Genomic DNA, 16,959 nt, shown 5'->3' with positions numbered 1-16,959 from the left:
CCTGGGAACTTGTTAGAAGTTCAAGTTCTGGGCCCCACCCAGACCTCCTGATTTCCAAACACTGGGGACGGTGCCCAGCAATCTGTCTCCACAAGCCCTCTGGGTGTCATGGCATCCCCTGAGGTTTGAGCACCTCTGAGCAGAGTACTATTCCTGTCCACTCTCCACAGGGCTCTCTCTCACTGGGACCTTGATATGATTAATTAATGATGATTAATGAATGCTTAATGAACTGAAGACCTAACACTGAGCATACCTGGTTAGCTTCTTCCAATATTTTGTTGGTTTTCTTTTTTTGTCCACAATGAACCTGCCCACTGGACACACGCAATCCAGCATGCTCATACAGGAGAATTAATAAAACAGACTCTTTCCTGTGGTGGTAGACCAGGAATACTCAGCACTTCTTGTGATGAGAAGACTGTCAAAGGCAGTGATGACACATTAGCAAGCCAAGTAAGCTGCACATCTACAGCTGATGGTTTAATCAGCTATGTCACTGATGTCATGATTATCAATAAGTTCCAAACACAGGAGAGGGAGATCGGATGTTATTTATTGAACCTCTACAGCTCCAACAATGGGTTGTAGTGAAAAGTAGGCAGGATGCTGGTTTGGATCATATGCAGTATGGAGACCTAGTTAAGAGAATAACAGGACAGAAGAACCAGAGAAAATCCTAGAATTTTTTAAGGAAAGGGAACATGAGAAATATCCAGCTGTGACCTCTCCCGTTACACATAAAGAAGCAGAGCCTAGAAAAAAACTGAGCACCTTGTTCAAGGTCACGTTGCTACTTAGTGGTGGAAACAGGACGAGAACCCAGGACACGTGGCTCTCAGCTGTGTACTTTCTGAGCAGGTCAACTAAAGCAGACAACAGTAGAGAAACTTTAAAGTCCAAGAATGCAGAAGTTGCTAAAAGAAGTATCAACATTCTTTTTCTGCATTCCATTTTCAGCATGACAGTGGCCTCATACCCTAAGTGCTCTGTGCTCAGGGGAAAGCTCTGGTTTCCAATCCACTTTTGCATGCTCTGTTGTCCCCTCACACAGCCAAGACTCCAGCTACACAGCCTGATCAGTGCGCTCTGAAAACAGCTTCATTTTCCTGTGCTTTTCATCCTGGTGTTCTCACTGCCTACAATCTCTCCCTGCCACCCAGATGTGGCAAATCCCAACTCAATAGCCATTCCTCTATAAAGTGTTCTCTGATTTTACCATCAACTCTCACTTCTGTGCCAGCCACACTGATCATCCTCCACTCTGAATTCCCAAGACACTCTATTTGTATATTACCTATGACAACATTCTACTTTGTGTGACAGCTATGCTTTACCCCTTGATTCCAATTTAAGCATCTTAAGGGCAGGTATTATTACTCACAGGTGCACAATACAATGGTTCAACAATTCCACACATTTCTCAGGACTCATCAAGATTAGTGTACTCTTAATTCCCTTTATTTAAATCACTCATTCCCCAACCCATCTCCCTTTTGGCAACCATGAGTTTGTTCCCTTTATTTAGGGAACTAGGTTGTTGTGGTTTTGGTTTATTTGTTTGTTTGTATTTTGGTATTGCTGTTTGTCCTTTTTCCTTTTTCATCTTAATTTTCTTATGTCTTTAATTCTACATAAGAATGAAAATATACGGCATTTGCTTTTCTCAGACTGACATATTTCAATAAGCATTATATCCATCCAGTCCATCCATGTTGTTACAAATGGAAAGATTCCATTCTTCTTTATGGCTGAGTAATAGTCCATTGGATATACATATAGACCACATCTTCTTTATCCATTCATCTATTAATGCAACTTTGGGTGGCTTCCATATCCTGGCTATTGGAAATAATGCTGCAATAAACATGGGGTGCATATGTATTTTCAAACTCATGAAACAAAAATGCTTTTGCACAGAAAAGGAAACCATCAATAACAAAAAAAGGCAACCTACTGAATAGGAGAAGATATTTGCAAATGATTTACAGTAAGGGGTTAATACTCAAAATATGTAAAGAATATACACAACTCAATACCAAAAAACAAAAAATCCGATTAAAAAATGAGCAGGGAACCTGAATAGATACTTTTCTGAAGAAGATATACAGATGGCCAACAGACACATGAAAAGACGCTTGGTATTACTAATCATCAGGGAAATAGAAATGTACCCTATGTTAGCTAACTGAACATTAAAAAATTAAACCTATTAAACTCTTTTTTAACAGTGCAACCAGATTTGTCTTTATACCTGTCAGGATGGCTAAAATCAAAAAGACAAGAATAACAAGTGTTGCCAAAGATATGGAGAAAAGGAAATCCTCATGCACTGTTGGTGGCAAAGTCAATTGGAGCAGGCATTGTGGGAAACAGTGTGGAGAGTCCTCAAAAAATTTAACACAGCACTACCTTATGATCCAGTAATTCTGCTACTGAATATTTTCTTAAGTGATCTCTACAGCCAATGAGGAGCTCAAACTCACCAGCCTCAGAGCAAGAGGCATACTCTACTGACTAAGCCAGCTAGCCACCTCCTTCCCTATGGATATTTAACCAAGGAAAATGAAAACATGTGTTTCAAGTTTCTTTTAATACTACTTTTGTAAAAGCCAGTGAGCAACTATGGACACAAAGGCAAAGTAGGGGGGTGGCTCAGTTAGTTAAGCATCTGCCTTCAGTTCAGGTCATGATCCCAGGTCATGGGCTTGATCCCTGCATTAGGCTCTCTGCTCTGTGGGAAGCCTGCTTCTCCCTCTGCCTGCCATGTCCCCTGCTTATGTTCCCTCTATATCTGTCTCTCTCTCTATCAAATCAATAAATAAAATATTTTTTAAAGTAGAAAGTAAGAAAAAAGGAGGGGGGAAGAGCAAAGACACATCCTTTACTATATCATAAATACAAAGCTCTATTAGTATTCCCCCACCAGTATCTCATAGGAGCCCTAGCTTTCCATGTGCTCAAGAGTACTCCCCATTATTGTGTAGGGGAGCCAGTCTGCATTCACCGGTGATGATGTCAAGCCAATGTACTGGTACTTCTGAGTTCACTGTTGAGCCTACAGTTTGGGCCTTTAAGTGGGATCAAGTAACCAGGCTTTGCTGGATCCCATAGCCAAAGTAGAGAGCAAACCCAATCAGCATCCAGACACCAAACCAGGCCCAGGTGACAGCTGACATCTGCATCATAAGGCAAACATTCACAAAGATGCTCAAGAGTGGGAGGAGAGGCACAGCAGGGACCTTAAATTGAAGGCGAGTGGAGCTCTGTGGCTGTCTCCAGATGACCCCAGTGATCCCAGTGATGAGCACCAGGAGCAGCACAACCATGGTAACCGGCACTGGGTCTCCAGAAAGCAGACTTGGCCAGTGGGCCAGCACCAGGCAGAGGAGAATCAGCAGCAGAACAAGCAGTGAGGAGCAAAACATAGACAATCTGGCCAGAGAGTGGAGTGGGGGGGTGGGCTGCCTGGAAAAAAATAGTCTCCTGAGAGTCAGCTTCTCTATTGCATGTGCAGTTTTCCCCTGCACCTGTATTTCATTTCCCCCATTCTCCTGTTGCACCTCTGTTTCGTTTTCCTCATTCTCTTCCTGTAATTTTGTTTCAATTTGCCCATTCTCTTCCTGCACTTCTGGTTGATTTTCCTCCTCCCTCCTCTCAGGCTGATACCTGATGATGAGAACACAAAGAGCTACCAGCGAATAAGATATCAAGGCCTCAAATGATGTGAAGTGCAGAAGATCAGTGAGTCCAAAGAAGAATACCATGATTGTTGCAATACTGCCAAAGGTCACAGTGGATATGATACGGGCATATGTGTTAGTATGGATCCTGGCAAGAAAAGGGAACAAGATGTTGTCCTCTGCCATCATGCGTATCCTCCGATGTATACGGAACATAAAGCCCCAATAGGTGTTGACAAGAATACTACAGAAAATTGCAAAAGCTAGAACATAATAGGCAGGGACCCAGCCAATATGAAGAAATGCCTCAGGCAAGGTGCTCCCAGGTCGAAGCTGGTAGTAAGGAACCATGAGTGTAAGTGCCACAGAGACACCAAAATATAGCAAAAAGCAGATGAGCTGTGAAATCACAATGCCCATGGGGATGGAACGCTGGGGATTGTATGATTTTCTGACTCTGGTAACAATAATGCCAAAACCTATAAATGCATAGAAACAGGTAGCTGATCCACGGAGAATGCCCTCAAAGCCAAAAGGGACAAATCCTCCAGAGCCCAGAGGGCCCAAGCTAGAGGTGCCGTTGAGTCCAGCCTGTATGTAGTCCTCTTCTGTGAGTTTCCAGTTGTGCAAGTCCCCCTTCATGAATCCAGAGATGATGAAAAAGCTGAGAACCAAAACCTTCACCAATGTGAACAGTCTGAAAACTATGACAAACCCACTCCAACTCGTAGATTGCAGTTCCAAGACCAAAACCAGAAAGATGACAAAAAAGTAGCGTAGATTTTCTGCAGTGACTTGGGGAACATACTGTGAGATGATCTCTTGCTGGGTCTCAGAGATGTGGTTCCCATTGAAGATGTCAAAAGTTAAGATCCAGGCCTGGACCACAATGAATACATCAACAACAAGGGAGAGGATGATATTCCAGCCAGAGATGAAAGCCCAGAGTTCACCTAAAGTGATGTAGCTGTAGAGATATGCAGAGCCAGAATGGGGAACCCGGGCACTAAACTCCGCATAGCACAGCCCAGCCAACAGTGATGTTAGACCTGCCACCAAAAAGCAGATCACAATGGATGGTCCTGCTTGATTCCTGGCCACCTCATTAGCCAGGAAGTATATACCAACACCCACTGTGTTGCCCACACCCAGGGCCACTAAATCCAGAGTCCTTAGCTTTTTGCCAAATTCAAACTCATATACTTCTTTCTCCAGTGGACGTCTGCTTACCAGCTTTTGACCAAACCTGCGAAGTGCCTGACGCAGCATTCTAGAGGAACTGAAGAAGATTCTAAGGATTAGGGAGCTGTAGCAGGGCCCTGGAGCCAAGAGTGTTGGATCTGGATCAGTGAGGCTGAGTTAAGCCAAGTTGGATTGGGGTTGCCGAGGTCCATTGCTCAGGTTTCAAAGCCGCTGCTTCCTATTTCTTTGGGTACATGCTATCCTTCCAGAATGCCTATGAAAACAATACATTTTTACTGAACAATGGTCTTCAACCAAACAACTGAAAATCAAAGGTCACGTGTAACTTGTCGCATCCCAAAAATCATAGAAACTGACACTAGGGGTAAGAGGGAATCACACACAGGATTGTGTGCTTGTTATATGATTGACCAAAAAGAACAGGAGATAGATAATGAGTGTCAATTCTTAACATATGGAATCTTTCTACACAATTTGAGGTGTCCCAACCCACACACTGAATTCCTTCATTAAGAAAACATTCAGACGACAGTTGGAGTGAGCTATTTGTGAAGTAGTTTGTGTGATTCCCTCTTACCCCTCCCTCACTTCTTTTCTTCAAATGGCTCCCTCCACAAGGGGAGCAAGGCTCTGGATGAACAATTCACAGCAATGCCCAGGAAATGAAAAGTGGAGAAGAGAGAAAACAAACTCAGGCAGGCCCCATTCTTCTCCCTACTCAGGCTTCAGTTTTAAGAGAGTTTTAAGAAATGTTCTCAGAAGTTTTTAAAGGCAGAAACATCAAATTAAAATTGGAAAGTCTACTTTACAGGTGATGAAAAAGAACCCCTGGGTTATGGGCCAGACCTTCTGTCTACAAATCCTTCTAGACTCCTTATTCACTACTCACCAGTTCCGATGTTCCAATGCTATGGTTTACCAACAAGCACAGGTGATAGATAACGAGTGTCAATTCTTAATTTATGGAATCTTTCTACACTAGTTGAGGTGTCCTGAACCCACAATCAAGCTTCATACCATCCATGGTTCCACACTGTCCTTCCTTCATATTCTTCCTTTGTTCATAATATGACCTGTGCTTGTTCCTCCAGCCCCATCCCATGCCCAGTTCCTGCTCCAGCTGTAGAATTTGACAATCATACTGTTCCCTTGATTCTACTGCCTTTTTGGCCCCTTCATGTAGCTATCCCCACTTCTCTTTCAGTTCACAGATCAGCAATGGCTTCCTCAGGAAGCCTTCCCTGATGCTTATGGTGCCCTTCCAATGTGCTCTCCTAGCACTGGGTTTCCCCCATGTGCCATTGATCCTAATGTGTCAGAATTCCAGGTTAGCTGCTGGTCTCCTCCATCAGACTGTGAAGTAGGTACTCAATGAATATTTGTTGGACAAATGACCATGCTGAGAAAAGAAAACTGAAAGAAGCCATAATCCAGAATTATGATCTAGTAGACATTGAGGTACATAATTTGTAGCAATCTTTATAATTCAGGCTCAGGTAGAGATATACCTATACCTATATCTCAGGTAGAGATATACATGGTATTACCAAGGGAAGAAAAATGGATAGTGTGAAGGGAAAACTAACTATGATAAAACCTTGACTGCACACCATTCATGGCAGGTCTGAGTCACACAGGTGATAAAGAATCATTTGCCTTTGAGGATACTTGTTTAAAAATATCAGACTGCCTAGAGTTATGGGCAACCAACCACCCACACCTAGTCAGAGAATCCCTACTTTTTGAAGGCATCATGCTCAGGCCCAATAATCCAGGTAGGATATCCTAAATCAGAAGTTCTCACCTTGGGGAACAAAGGGACACATAATGTATATATCTGGGGACACTTTCAAATGTTAGATTCTCTTCTTCTGGAGTTTCTTGTCCACAAGCCCTGCACTTCCCATGATGCTCTAAACCATCCACTGACAAGAATTGTCCTCAAGTTCAAGGGGAAGAGATTCTAAAACCTTCCTTCACAGAAAGGCAGCACAGTTGATTAGTAAGGAGTAAGGTTCTGCAGGTAGACTATACAGGTTCAAATCATACCTCAATCTCACACCCAGTGACTCTGGGAAAATTAGTTTTCCTCACTGAGCTCCAGTTTCCACAACAGTCAAATGGGAGTAAAAGTAAATCCCTCACAGGGCAGTTGTGAGAAGTAAGTGAAATGATGTCTGTAAGTATGTAGCTCAGTGCCTAACAAACAATGTGGGTTGAGTACAAATCTACCTTGTACTTAATATTGAAAATGGTCGAGTAACCAAAACACTGAAAATAAATTAGTCTTTATAAATATGCACACTCAAAATCATCCACTAAAACTCCTAGCCTTCATGAGACAATGCAAACAAACAATTTTATCCCATATGATTCACACTGACATGCTATGATTCTAATTAGATACCCTCATTCATGCTGGTGCTAACACATGGTGGTTCCTAGGCTTACTGAGTTAGACCAGGCATCTAGAAATGCAAGACTCAAGACAATAACAATAATAACATCTTTGTCTACAGATGCCTCATTTGGAACAGTTAGTGCTAGATACTATAGAGATAAGAACAATAAACATTGGTCAGAAATGCTGTATGTGAGACCTGGCCCTTCCTTGTGATGACAGGAACTTGGGTAATTTGCTTAAATTCTAAGCCTCCATCTTCTCATCCACTAGGATCCTTACTTGACTTCCCTCACTGGATCAACATGAGAATTCCATAAGAAGATAAAAACTAACACACTGCTGGTGGGAGTGTCACTGGGGCACCATCCTGAAGCACAATCTTTTTTTTTTTTTAAGATTTTATTTATTTATTTGACAGACAGAGGTCACAAGTACGCAGAAAGGCAGGCAGAGAGAAAGAGAGGAGGAAGCAGGCTCCCTGCTAAGCAGAGAGCCCGATGTGGGGCTCATCCCAGGATCCTAGGATCATGACCTGAGATGAAAGCAGAGGCTTTAACCCACTGAGCCACCCAGGGACCCCCTAACGCACAATCTTAGCATAATTAAGATATTCATAAATGACACTACAAAGGGCTGATATCCAAGATCTATAAGGAACTCCTCAAACTCAACACTCAAAAACCAGATAATCTCGTCAAAAAATGGGCAGAAGTCACGAGCAGACACTTCTCCAAAGAAGACATGCAAATGGCCAACAAACACATGAAAAAACGCTAACCATCATTAGTCATCAGGGAGATTCAAATCAAAACCACATTGAGATACCACCTTACACCAGTCAGAAGGGCCAAAATTAACAAGACAGTAAATAAGTGTTGGAGAGGATATGGAGAAAGGGAAACCCTCTTACACTGTTGCTGGGAATGCAAGTTGGTGCAGTGTGGAGATTCCAGAAGAAATTAAAAATAGAGCTACCCTATTATCCTGCAACCGCACTGCTGATGTTTCCCCCAAAGATACAGATGTAGTGAAAAGAAGGGCCATATTCACCCCAGGATTCATGGGCAGCAATGTCCACAACAGCCAAACTGTGGAAAGAGCCAAGATGCCCTTCAACAGATAAATGGATAAAGAAGATATGGTCTATATATACAATGGAATATTATGCCTCCATCAGAAAGGATGAATACCCAATTTTTGGATCAGCATGGATGGGACTGGAGGAGATTATGCTGCGTGAAATAAGTCAAGCAGAGAGAATCAATTATCACGTGGTTTCACTTACTTGTGTAAGGAATAGCACAGAGGACATTAGGAGAAGGAAAGGAAAAGAAAATTGGGGGAAATTGGAGGGGGAGACAAACCATGAGAGACTGTGGACTCTGAGAAACAAACTGCGAGTTTTGGAGGGGAGGGGGGTGGAGGATAGGTGAACCTGGTGGTTGGTATAAAGGAGAGCACATATTGCATGGAGCACTGGGTGTGGTGCATAAACAATCTTGGAACACTGAAAAAATAAAATTAAATTAAAAAAATAAAAATTAAAATGCACACATAATTGGACACTGTAGTGGTTGAATGGAGAATGTACCTAAAACAAATATAGAACATGGACTAGAAGAGCATTTCTTAAATACACTAAAGCAAGCACCTCCAGTGAGGACAGGAAATGAGAAGAGGTAAGGATGAAACAGGATAATAAAATGCATTGAAAGGGGACTAATTGGATATAATAAAAAATAAAATTAAAATTTTTAAAAAAAGAAAGAAAGAAAGATGGCCTGACAGGAAGCAATGAAGTGAACATGCCATGACTGAAGGAGTGACTCACTCCACTCTGTGCACTGCAGGTTCAACACAGGATTGCAGGAGATAACATCATTAGAGCACCTGGTACAGAGCCTGGTAAATGGCAGACATTCAGTTGATTTAAACTGAAAAGAGAAGTGGAATTCTGTAATCACCAGGATATGGAGAATACAAAGAAGGAATACCTTCTAGAAAGAGGGTGGAGAACAAGAAAGATGGGACACCCCTCCTACTAGTTCCCTCTGAACCACTTTCCCTTTTCCTAATTCTTCTCAGTCACCCCCTTCAGCTGTCTTTCGAGGCTCCTGGTAGTTGGCACTAAGGATGCTTCTCCCATGTTTTTCTCTTTGGGAACCATCCCACCTCCCACTCAACAAAGACCACAACAGTGGTTCTCAAGATTTGTTCAATCACAGACTTCACTGAGGTTGGTCACTTCAAAAAAAAAAAAAAAAAGTCATATATACTTCTGAAAACCATCCATGTATCCAAAGCAGGAATCCCAGAGGAGGATAATCTGAATTGCAGGGTCAGAGACTGGTAATACTTGATAAAGCTGTTTCCCTCAATTGTATTGTGCAGGGTGTTCCTTGTGCTCTTCCCACTTTTTACTGAAGATGAGGAAAAGTAGGCCTACAGAAAAAAATATTAAGATAGCAGAGAAGCAACCCAAAGAACAAAACATCTGGGAATTAAGTAATCACGTTTGTTTTGATCCAACAGATGCAGACAGCACAAACAAATGAACAACCAAATATATAGAAGAGAAAGCACACCCATAACTGGGAATCCTGAGAGAACCTACTACAAGTCCAGCCTATAACAACACAGAGAAACATTGTCCTCAAACACCATGTACAGATATGGCATGCATAGAGAAAAGGAAAGCAACCAAATTTTAGGATGTGCTCACAGTGGGTGTTGTGACTCTAAACTAAAATGGGTGGTCCAAGACACACTCCTCTTCACATTATTGTGCAACCCTCTCCACCATCCATCTCCAGAACTTGTTCATCTTCCTCAGCGAAAACTCTGTATCCATTAAGCAGTAGTTCCCTATTCATTCCTTTCTACAGCCCCTGTCAACCACCATTCTACTTTGAGTCCCTATGAATTTGACCAATCAAAGTATCTCATGTGAGTGGAATCATACAATATCATCCTTTTGTGACAGGGTTATTTCACTTGGCATAAAGTCTTTAAGGTTCACTCATATTGTAGCTGATGTCAAAATATCCTTCCTCTTAAAGACTGAATAATATTCCACTGTGTGTGTATCTCACATCCAGGTTATCTGTTTATCCTCTGATGGGTAGGCTAGTTATTTTAACTATTGGCTGTTAGGAATAATGCTGTTATGAATATGGTATACATATATCTTTTTGAGGCTCTGCCTTCAATTCCTTGAGATATATACCCAGAGGTAGGATTGCCAGATCACATGGTAATTGTATATGTAATTTTTTGAGAAGTCGCCTTACTGATTTTCTACAGTGGCTGCCCCATTTTACATTCCAACCTGCAAAGTACAAGTGTCCCATTTTCTCCACCTCCTCACCAACACTCATTATCCTCTCTTTTCTTAATAACAGCCATTGTAATGAGAATGACAAGGCCCTTGGCTGTTTTTGAGAAATAACAAGGAGTCCTGTGGGGCCAGGACACAGTGAGTGATGCGAAAGCAGTAGGGTGTGAAGTCAGAGAGAAAGCAAGAACCCAGATCCTTCACAGAGGGTCTGAGAATCACTGTGAGGACTTTGGCTGTTACTTTGGGTATGATGGAAATCCTAGAAAAACTGAGAGTTGCACATGCTGTATAACAATTTTCATATTCCTTGAACTAAGTATTGGGATCTAAGGAAAGCCCTCCTCCAGAGTTTGAAAAGAAGGCTTGGAAACAAGTTACACAGAACTCTTAGTAGATGTCTGGTGCTTCTGACCACACAATGACGACTGAACAAACCTGTGCTTATATCTGCTTCCCTCCCTAGATGCCAAAGAAGAAATGCCATATAGCCAGCCATGGGACAGTAACATGACAAATTGCTTTCACTGAAGCCTTTCACTGTCTGGATTATCTCTGGGCAGGACTCCATCACTTGAAAATCAAACAAAAGTCATTTTAGTATTATCCACTACTTTAGGTTATGTCCACTAGTATTGTGGATAATCAAGAGCTGACATGGAGATAAACAGTGCTTTTTTCCTGGAATTTGGTGAAATTAAGGACTGCAAAGGCATGAATAGGTAGACTCTCAGAAAGGGGACAGAAAACCATGTGAATCAGGCACTCACAAGTGCAGAATTAAATAAATGATTCCAGATCCAAGCCCCAGATGCCTCAGGAAGGACTGTCAGAAATGTCTGAAATATTCAGAGCTAGACAGAAACAGATCCTCAAAGGGAAGCCTGAAAATACTTTTCTGTGAAGCAAAAAAATACCTCACATAAACTCACTTCCCCTGGGCAACAGAGATGAAAGTTTCTACATCCAAATAGAAGTTCAAGGAGTGTATACAGTTGCTCAACAACAAATACTCTGGAGTGAATGGCTGCCCAAGCACTAAATATGAATGTTAGAAAATATATGCTTATGTGTGTGGAGGGAGGTGGTGGGAGATGGAGGGTAGAGAAGGACAGAATCATGGGCTGTCCCAATTGGGAAAGGAAGACAGACAAAGTCAATTTTCACTGTGGCATACTTAGGGTTCAAATGTGGGTTAGGGGAGGGAAGAATAATAAAATCTAGAAACCAAAATAACTAATTTCTTAGTTAGATATGCTAAGATGATAGGCTATGGACTCCTGATTTCTGTGTGCTGTTTCTTTCCAATTGAGGACCACCTTTTTCACCCTCCACTCTCAACATAGTATGATCACAACACACCCCCAGGGTAAAGAGACTCCACAGTTTGCTTCACATCATATTCCCCATCTTATTTCCCTTTTCTGTGGGCTCTCTATAGATGTCTTGGGTTACCTTCAAGCTTCAAACAGGTATTATAAAAATGGGAGTGTAATATAGGAAAGGCTGCTCATTCTCCTTTCCTCAAGTAAAAAATTATAGACCCAAGTAGCAGTGAAAGTCTAATGTCATTCATCATTCATTCTTTCAATAAATATTAAGCACTTTCTAAATGCCAATCTTAGTGCTTGATGCTATGTATACAACAGAGAGGAAAAAGATGTGTTCCCTGCCTACATGGTACTAATTCTATTTGACAATGTTCTAATGTAATATTCCTGCCCAAAATGTGTAACCTGAATCTAATGATAAAAATCGATGAGTCTAGGTTTATTCCTAGGTATCTTACAGTTTTTGAACACCAGTACTCTGAAAACCATAAAACACTTATGAAAGAAATTGAAGAGGATAGAAAGAAAAGGAAAAATAGTCCATTCTCATGGATTGGAAGAACATTGTTAAAATGTCTATACTACCCAAAGCCATCTACACACTTGAGGCAATCCCTATCAAAAGCATTTTTCACAGAGCTAGAACAAAGAATCGTAAAATTTGTAGGGAACCAGAAAAGACCCCAAAGAGTCAAAGTAGTCTTGAAAACAAAAAAGCAAAGCTGGAGGCATCACAATTCTGGACTTCAAACTATATTGTAAAGCCATAGTCACCAAGAGAGTATGGTACTGGTGCAGAAACAGACACCTAGATCAGTGGGACGGAATAGAAAACCCAGAAACGGACCCACAACTTTATCATCAACTAATCTTCAACAAAGCAGGAAAGAAGATCCAATGGAAAAAAGACAGTCTCTTCAACAAATTGCTTTAGGGATACTGGACAGGAACATGCAGAAGAGTGAAACCAGACCACTTTCTTCCTCCACACACAAAAAATAAATTCAGAATGGGTGAAGGACCTAAATGAGAGACAGAAAACCACCAAAAAAAGTCCTAGAGAAGAACACAGGTAGTAAACTCTTTGACTTCAGGCATAGCAAAATCTTACAGACACATCTCCAAAAGCAAAGGGAAAAAAACAAAAATGAATTACTTGGGGTTCATCAGGATAAAGAGCTTTTGCACAGCAAAAGAAACAATCAACAAAATTAAAGAAAACCTACAGAATGGTAGAAGATATTTGCAAAGGACATGTCATATAAAGGGTTGGTACCCAAAACCTATAAAGAACTTCTCAAACTGAACACCCCAGAAATAAATAATCCAATTAAGAATTGGGCAGAAGACATGAACAGACATTTTTTCCAAAGAAGACATCAGAAGGGATAACAGATGCATGAAAAGATGCTCAGTATCCCTCATCCTCAAAGAAATACAAATCAAAACCATGATGACATACCACCTCAGACCTACCAATATACCTAAAATTAACAACAGAAAAGAACAGGTGTTGGTGAGGACGTGGAGAAAGGGGAACCCTCTTATACTTGGTAGGAAAGCAAACTGGTGCAGCCACTCTGAAGAACAATATGGAGGCTCCTAAAAAAAAAATAAATAAATAAATGAGAACTACCCTTTGATCCTGCAATTGTATTACTAAGTATTTACCCAAAGGATACAAAAATACTGATTCAAAAGGGAATGCACACCTGATGTTTATACCAACATTATTAACAATAGCCAGATTTCCATCAACTGATATATATATATATATATTCATCTTCTTTATTCTATATATCTATATATCTACATATTTATCATTCTTTCATTGCCACATACGATTTTTCCTTCCTCCATCCTCTGCACATCATTCATTCATATATCATAATCACATCATTGATTCATAGAATGAATTACATCATTCTTTCATAATCATCATTCACTCATGTATATATTCATCAACTGATGAATGCATAAAGAAGATGGAGGTGTGTGTGTGTGTGTGTGTGTGTGTATATACAATGGACTATTACTCCTACATCAAAAAGCAGGAATCTTGCCATTTTCAATGATGTGGATGGATCTAGAGCTTACCATCCTAAGAGAAATAAGTCAGTCACAGAAAGAAATAGACCATATGATTTCACTCATATGTAGGATTTAACAAACAATACAGATGTACATAGGGGGAGGGAAAGAAAAATAAAATAAGATGGAAATAGAGAGAGAGGGGCAAACCATACAAGACTCTTAATGACAGAAAACAAACTGAGGGTTGCTGGAGGAAGGTGGGTGGGGGAATGGGCTAAATGGATGATGGGTTTAAGGAGGGCACTTAGGATAAGCAGTGGGTGTCAGATGCAAGGGATGAATCATTAAACTCTACACCTGAACTCAATTTTACCATATGTCTTAACTAACTAGAATCTAAATAAAAACTTGAGGTTTAAAAAATGATCAGCCTATAAAACAGTTATCCACAGAAAGTTGACTTTCTATAAAACAACTGACCTGGGGGCGCCTGGGTGGCTCAGAGGGTTAAAGCCTCTGCCTTCTGCTCAGGTCATGATTCCAGGGTCCTGGGATTGAGCCCTGCATCACTCTCTGCCTAGCAGGGAGCCTGCTTCCTCCTCTCTCTCTGCCTGCCTCTCTGCCTACTTGTGATCTCTAAAAAAAACCCTGACCTGTATGTTCAAAACTGTCATTGTCAGGAATGGCAGGCTGAGGAACTGCTGCAGAGTAAAGGAGAATAAAGAGACATGGCAATGAGATGCAATGCAGTACCCTGCATCAGGGATCAGGGAGAATAGGTGCACCTTGATCAGAAGAATAATTAGTAAACTTTGCATATGGACCATATTTCACACACATACACACACTGGAAAAAGCAAGAAAATGTACCAAAATATTAATAACTGCTCAACCTCATTGAAAGATAAAGGGGTGTTAATGCTACTCTTCTTGCAACTTTCTGTAGGTTTGATATTTGTCAAAATGAAAAAGTAATAAGAAAACAACAATATCCCAGTAGTAAAGGTTATGGTTTCTTCTTCCCTAAGTGTCCTTTATAAAAAAGCATGCCATTATGTTTGGTTGGAACTAAATCCCACCCAGAATGATTTAGCTCCAAATCAGGAACATTAGATCAGAAGAGTGGGTGAGAAGATAGGACTCCCTTGTCTTTGACTTACAACCAAATTTGTCAGCAAGCAAACATTCCTGGAAAGAAATTACAACCATGGCTCATCTTAGTATAGTTATAAAATTTCTATCCTTGGGGCACCTGGGTGGATCACTTAGTTAAGGGTCTGCTTTTGGCTCAGGTCATCATCTCAGGTTCCTGGGACCCAGACCTGTGTTGGGTTCCCTCTCTCCCTGCCCCTAATTAGATTCTTGCACACGCTCTCTCTCTCTCTCCTTCTCTTAAATAAACTCTTCTAAAAAATTAAAATATATAAAAACTCTATAATATTATTGTAATTTGTTAGACAACACAAACTAATACACCAGGGTCCAGGACTTGGACTCTGGAGGCACTGGGGAACATGTGCAGAGGCTGGAGGCAGAGAAAAATTGTATCTGGCAAATAGGGGTACCAGGAATATGTGCAACATTGAGGCCTCCATGGATAGAGGGCTGAAAGAACCAGAATTTACTTTTTTTCAAAGATTTTATTTATTTATTTGACAGAGATCACAAGTAGGCAGACAGGCAGGCAGAGAGAGAGGAGGAAGCAGGCTCCCTGCTGAGCAGAGAGCCCGAAGTGGGGCTTGATCCCAGAACCCTGAGATCATGACCCGAGCCAAAGGCAGAGGTTTAACCCACTGAGCCACCCAGGTGCCCTGAGAACCAGAATTTATGAGCTCCAAGTAATGCACAAATATTTCACTTAACCTCCATAACAACCCAATGACATAAGTATTATTATTCTACTTTACAAATTCAGAAGTTAGACAAAAGTTCGAAGTTCCTACAGCCAGTAAAAAGAAGAGCTGGAATTTGACATTGGTTCTTTGTTACATCAAAGGCCATGTTCTTTCTCCTGCAGTACCCTATCTCCACAAAGAGTCAAGACTCCAGGACATGGCTAATAAAGGAGAATTTGAGCCAGTTCTCTTTGTGACCAGGCCACCATCAGTCAGTGTCTTTCCTTTCTTCCCACATACATAGTGATCGGTCAGAACTAGATGTACCGGGTTCATGAAATCTGAAAGCTCCATCTAAACCATATCCTGCTAAGGTCTAAACCAAATATGGGACCACAATGTCTTCAGACCATCCTTTTAGATGCCAAGGAAGATTTTAAAGCATCCCTGTACCTATTACAATAGTCCCCAGATAGAATTTTATAGCTAATTGTAATTCCCGCCCAAAACTGGAGACCATTTCCCTTTGCTTGGTTTTTAGTTGAAATATAAGATTATAGGTCTCCAGATGCCAAATAAAAGACATCCTCCTGGACCAAAAATGGGCATTAGTGTTCCCCATTGTGACCAATGTCTGTGACCAGTACTGAGCACATAGCACCTAGAGCATTATTAAGATTTATTGATCAAAGAGGAGAGTCCAAGATGGTAGAGGGATAAGAGAACTTAATTTCATCTGGTCCCAGGAATTCAGCTAGATAACTATCAAATCACTCTGAACCCCTGGAACTCAACTGGAGATCTAAGAAAAGAATAGCTGCAACTCTACAAATAGAAAAGTGATCACTTTCTGCAAGGTAGGAGGTAAGGAAAAGTGAATCCAAGGCAATATATAGGAAGACACACCATGGAGGGGAGGGAGCCTCCATGAGCTGGCTACCACCAAGTGACAGAGCAGAGGATCACAAAATCAGAAATTTTAGAAATCTGCTCTGGGGAACAACATCTCTCAGGTTGCTAAGCAAGGGAACCCTTGCTGGAACAGTATGGACCCAGGATCCCTGGGGTCACAGGAAGACCAGGAGTGTCTGAGTGCAGCAGAGATCCCAGGTGTTGGAGCAAGGAAGTCATCTTC

At 41.2% G+C, this 16,959-nt stretch overlaps 1 protein-coding gene across 2 annotated transcripts in view; it reads right to left on the bottom strand.

The window, feature by feature from the left end:
* Positions 1-16,959, bottom strand: part of LOC101687333 (cationic amino acid transporter 3-like) — a 55,100-nt gene that overhangs the window by 24,603 nt on the left and 13,538 nt on the right. The window contains exon 2 of one of the 2 annotated variants that reach the window (XM_045073193.1): positions 2,795-5,139. The exons of the other annotated variant lie outside the window; for it this stretch is intronic. Coding sequence (XP_044929128.1) covers positions 3,084-4,952 — 1,869 coding nt within the window. The 5' untranslated portion in view covers positions 4,953-5,139 and the 3' untranslated portion in view covers positions 2,795-3,083. Of the gene's footprint in view, positions 1-2,794; positions 5,140-16,959 lie in introns of those variants that run through there. 2 annotated transcript variants of the gene reach the window in all.

This window comes from Mustela putorius, unplaced genomic scaffold (assembly GCF_011764305.1).
Source record: "Mustela putorius furo isolate JIRA1106 unplaced genomic scaffold, ASM1176430v1.1 tig00537227_pilon_pilon_pilon, whole genome shotgun sequence".
In the NCBI taxonomy this organism is placed as follows: Eukaryota; Metazoa; Chordata; class Mammalia; order Carnivora; family Mustelidae; genus Mustela; species Mustela putorius.
Note: the sequence above shows the minus strand (reverse complement) of the source record. Positions and strands in the feature narration are given on the sequence as shown.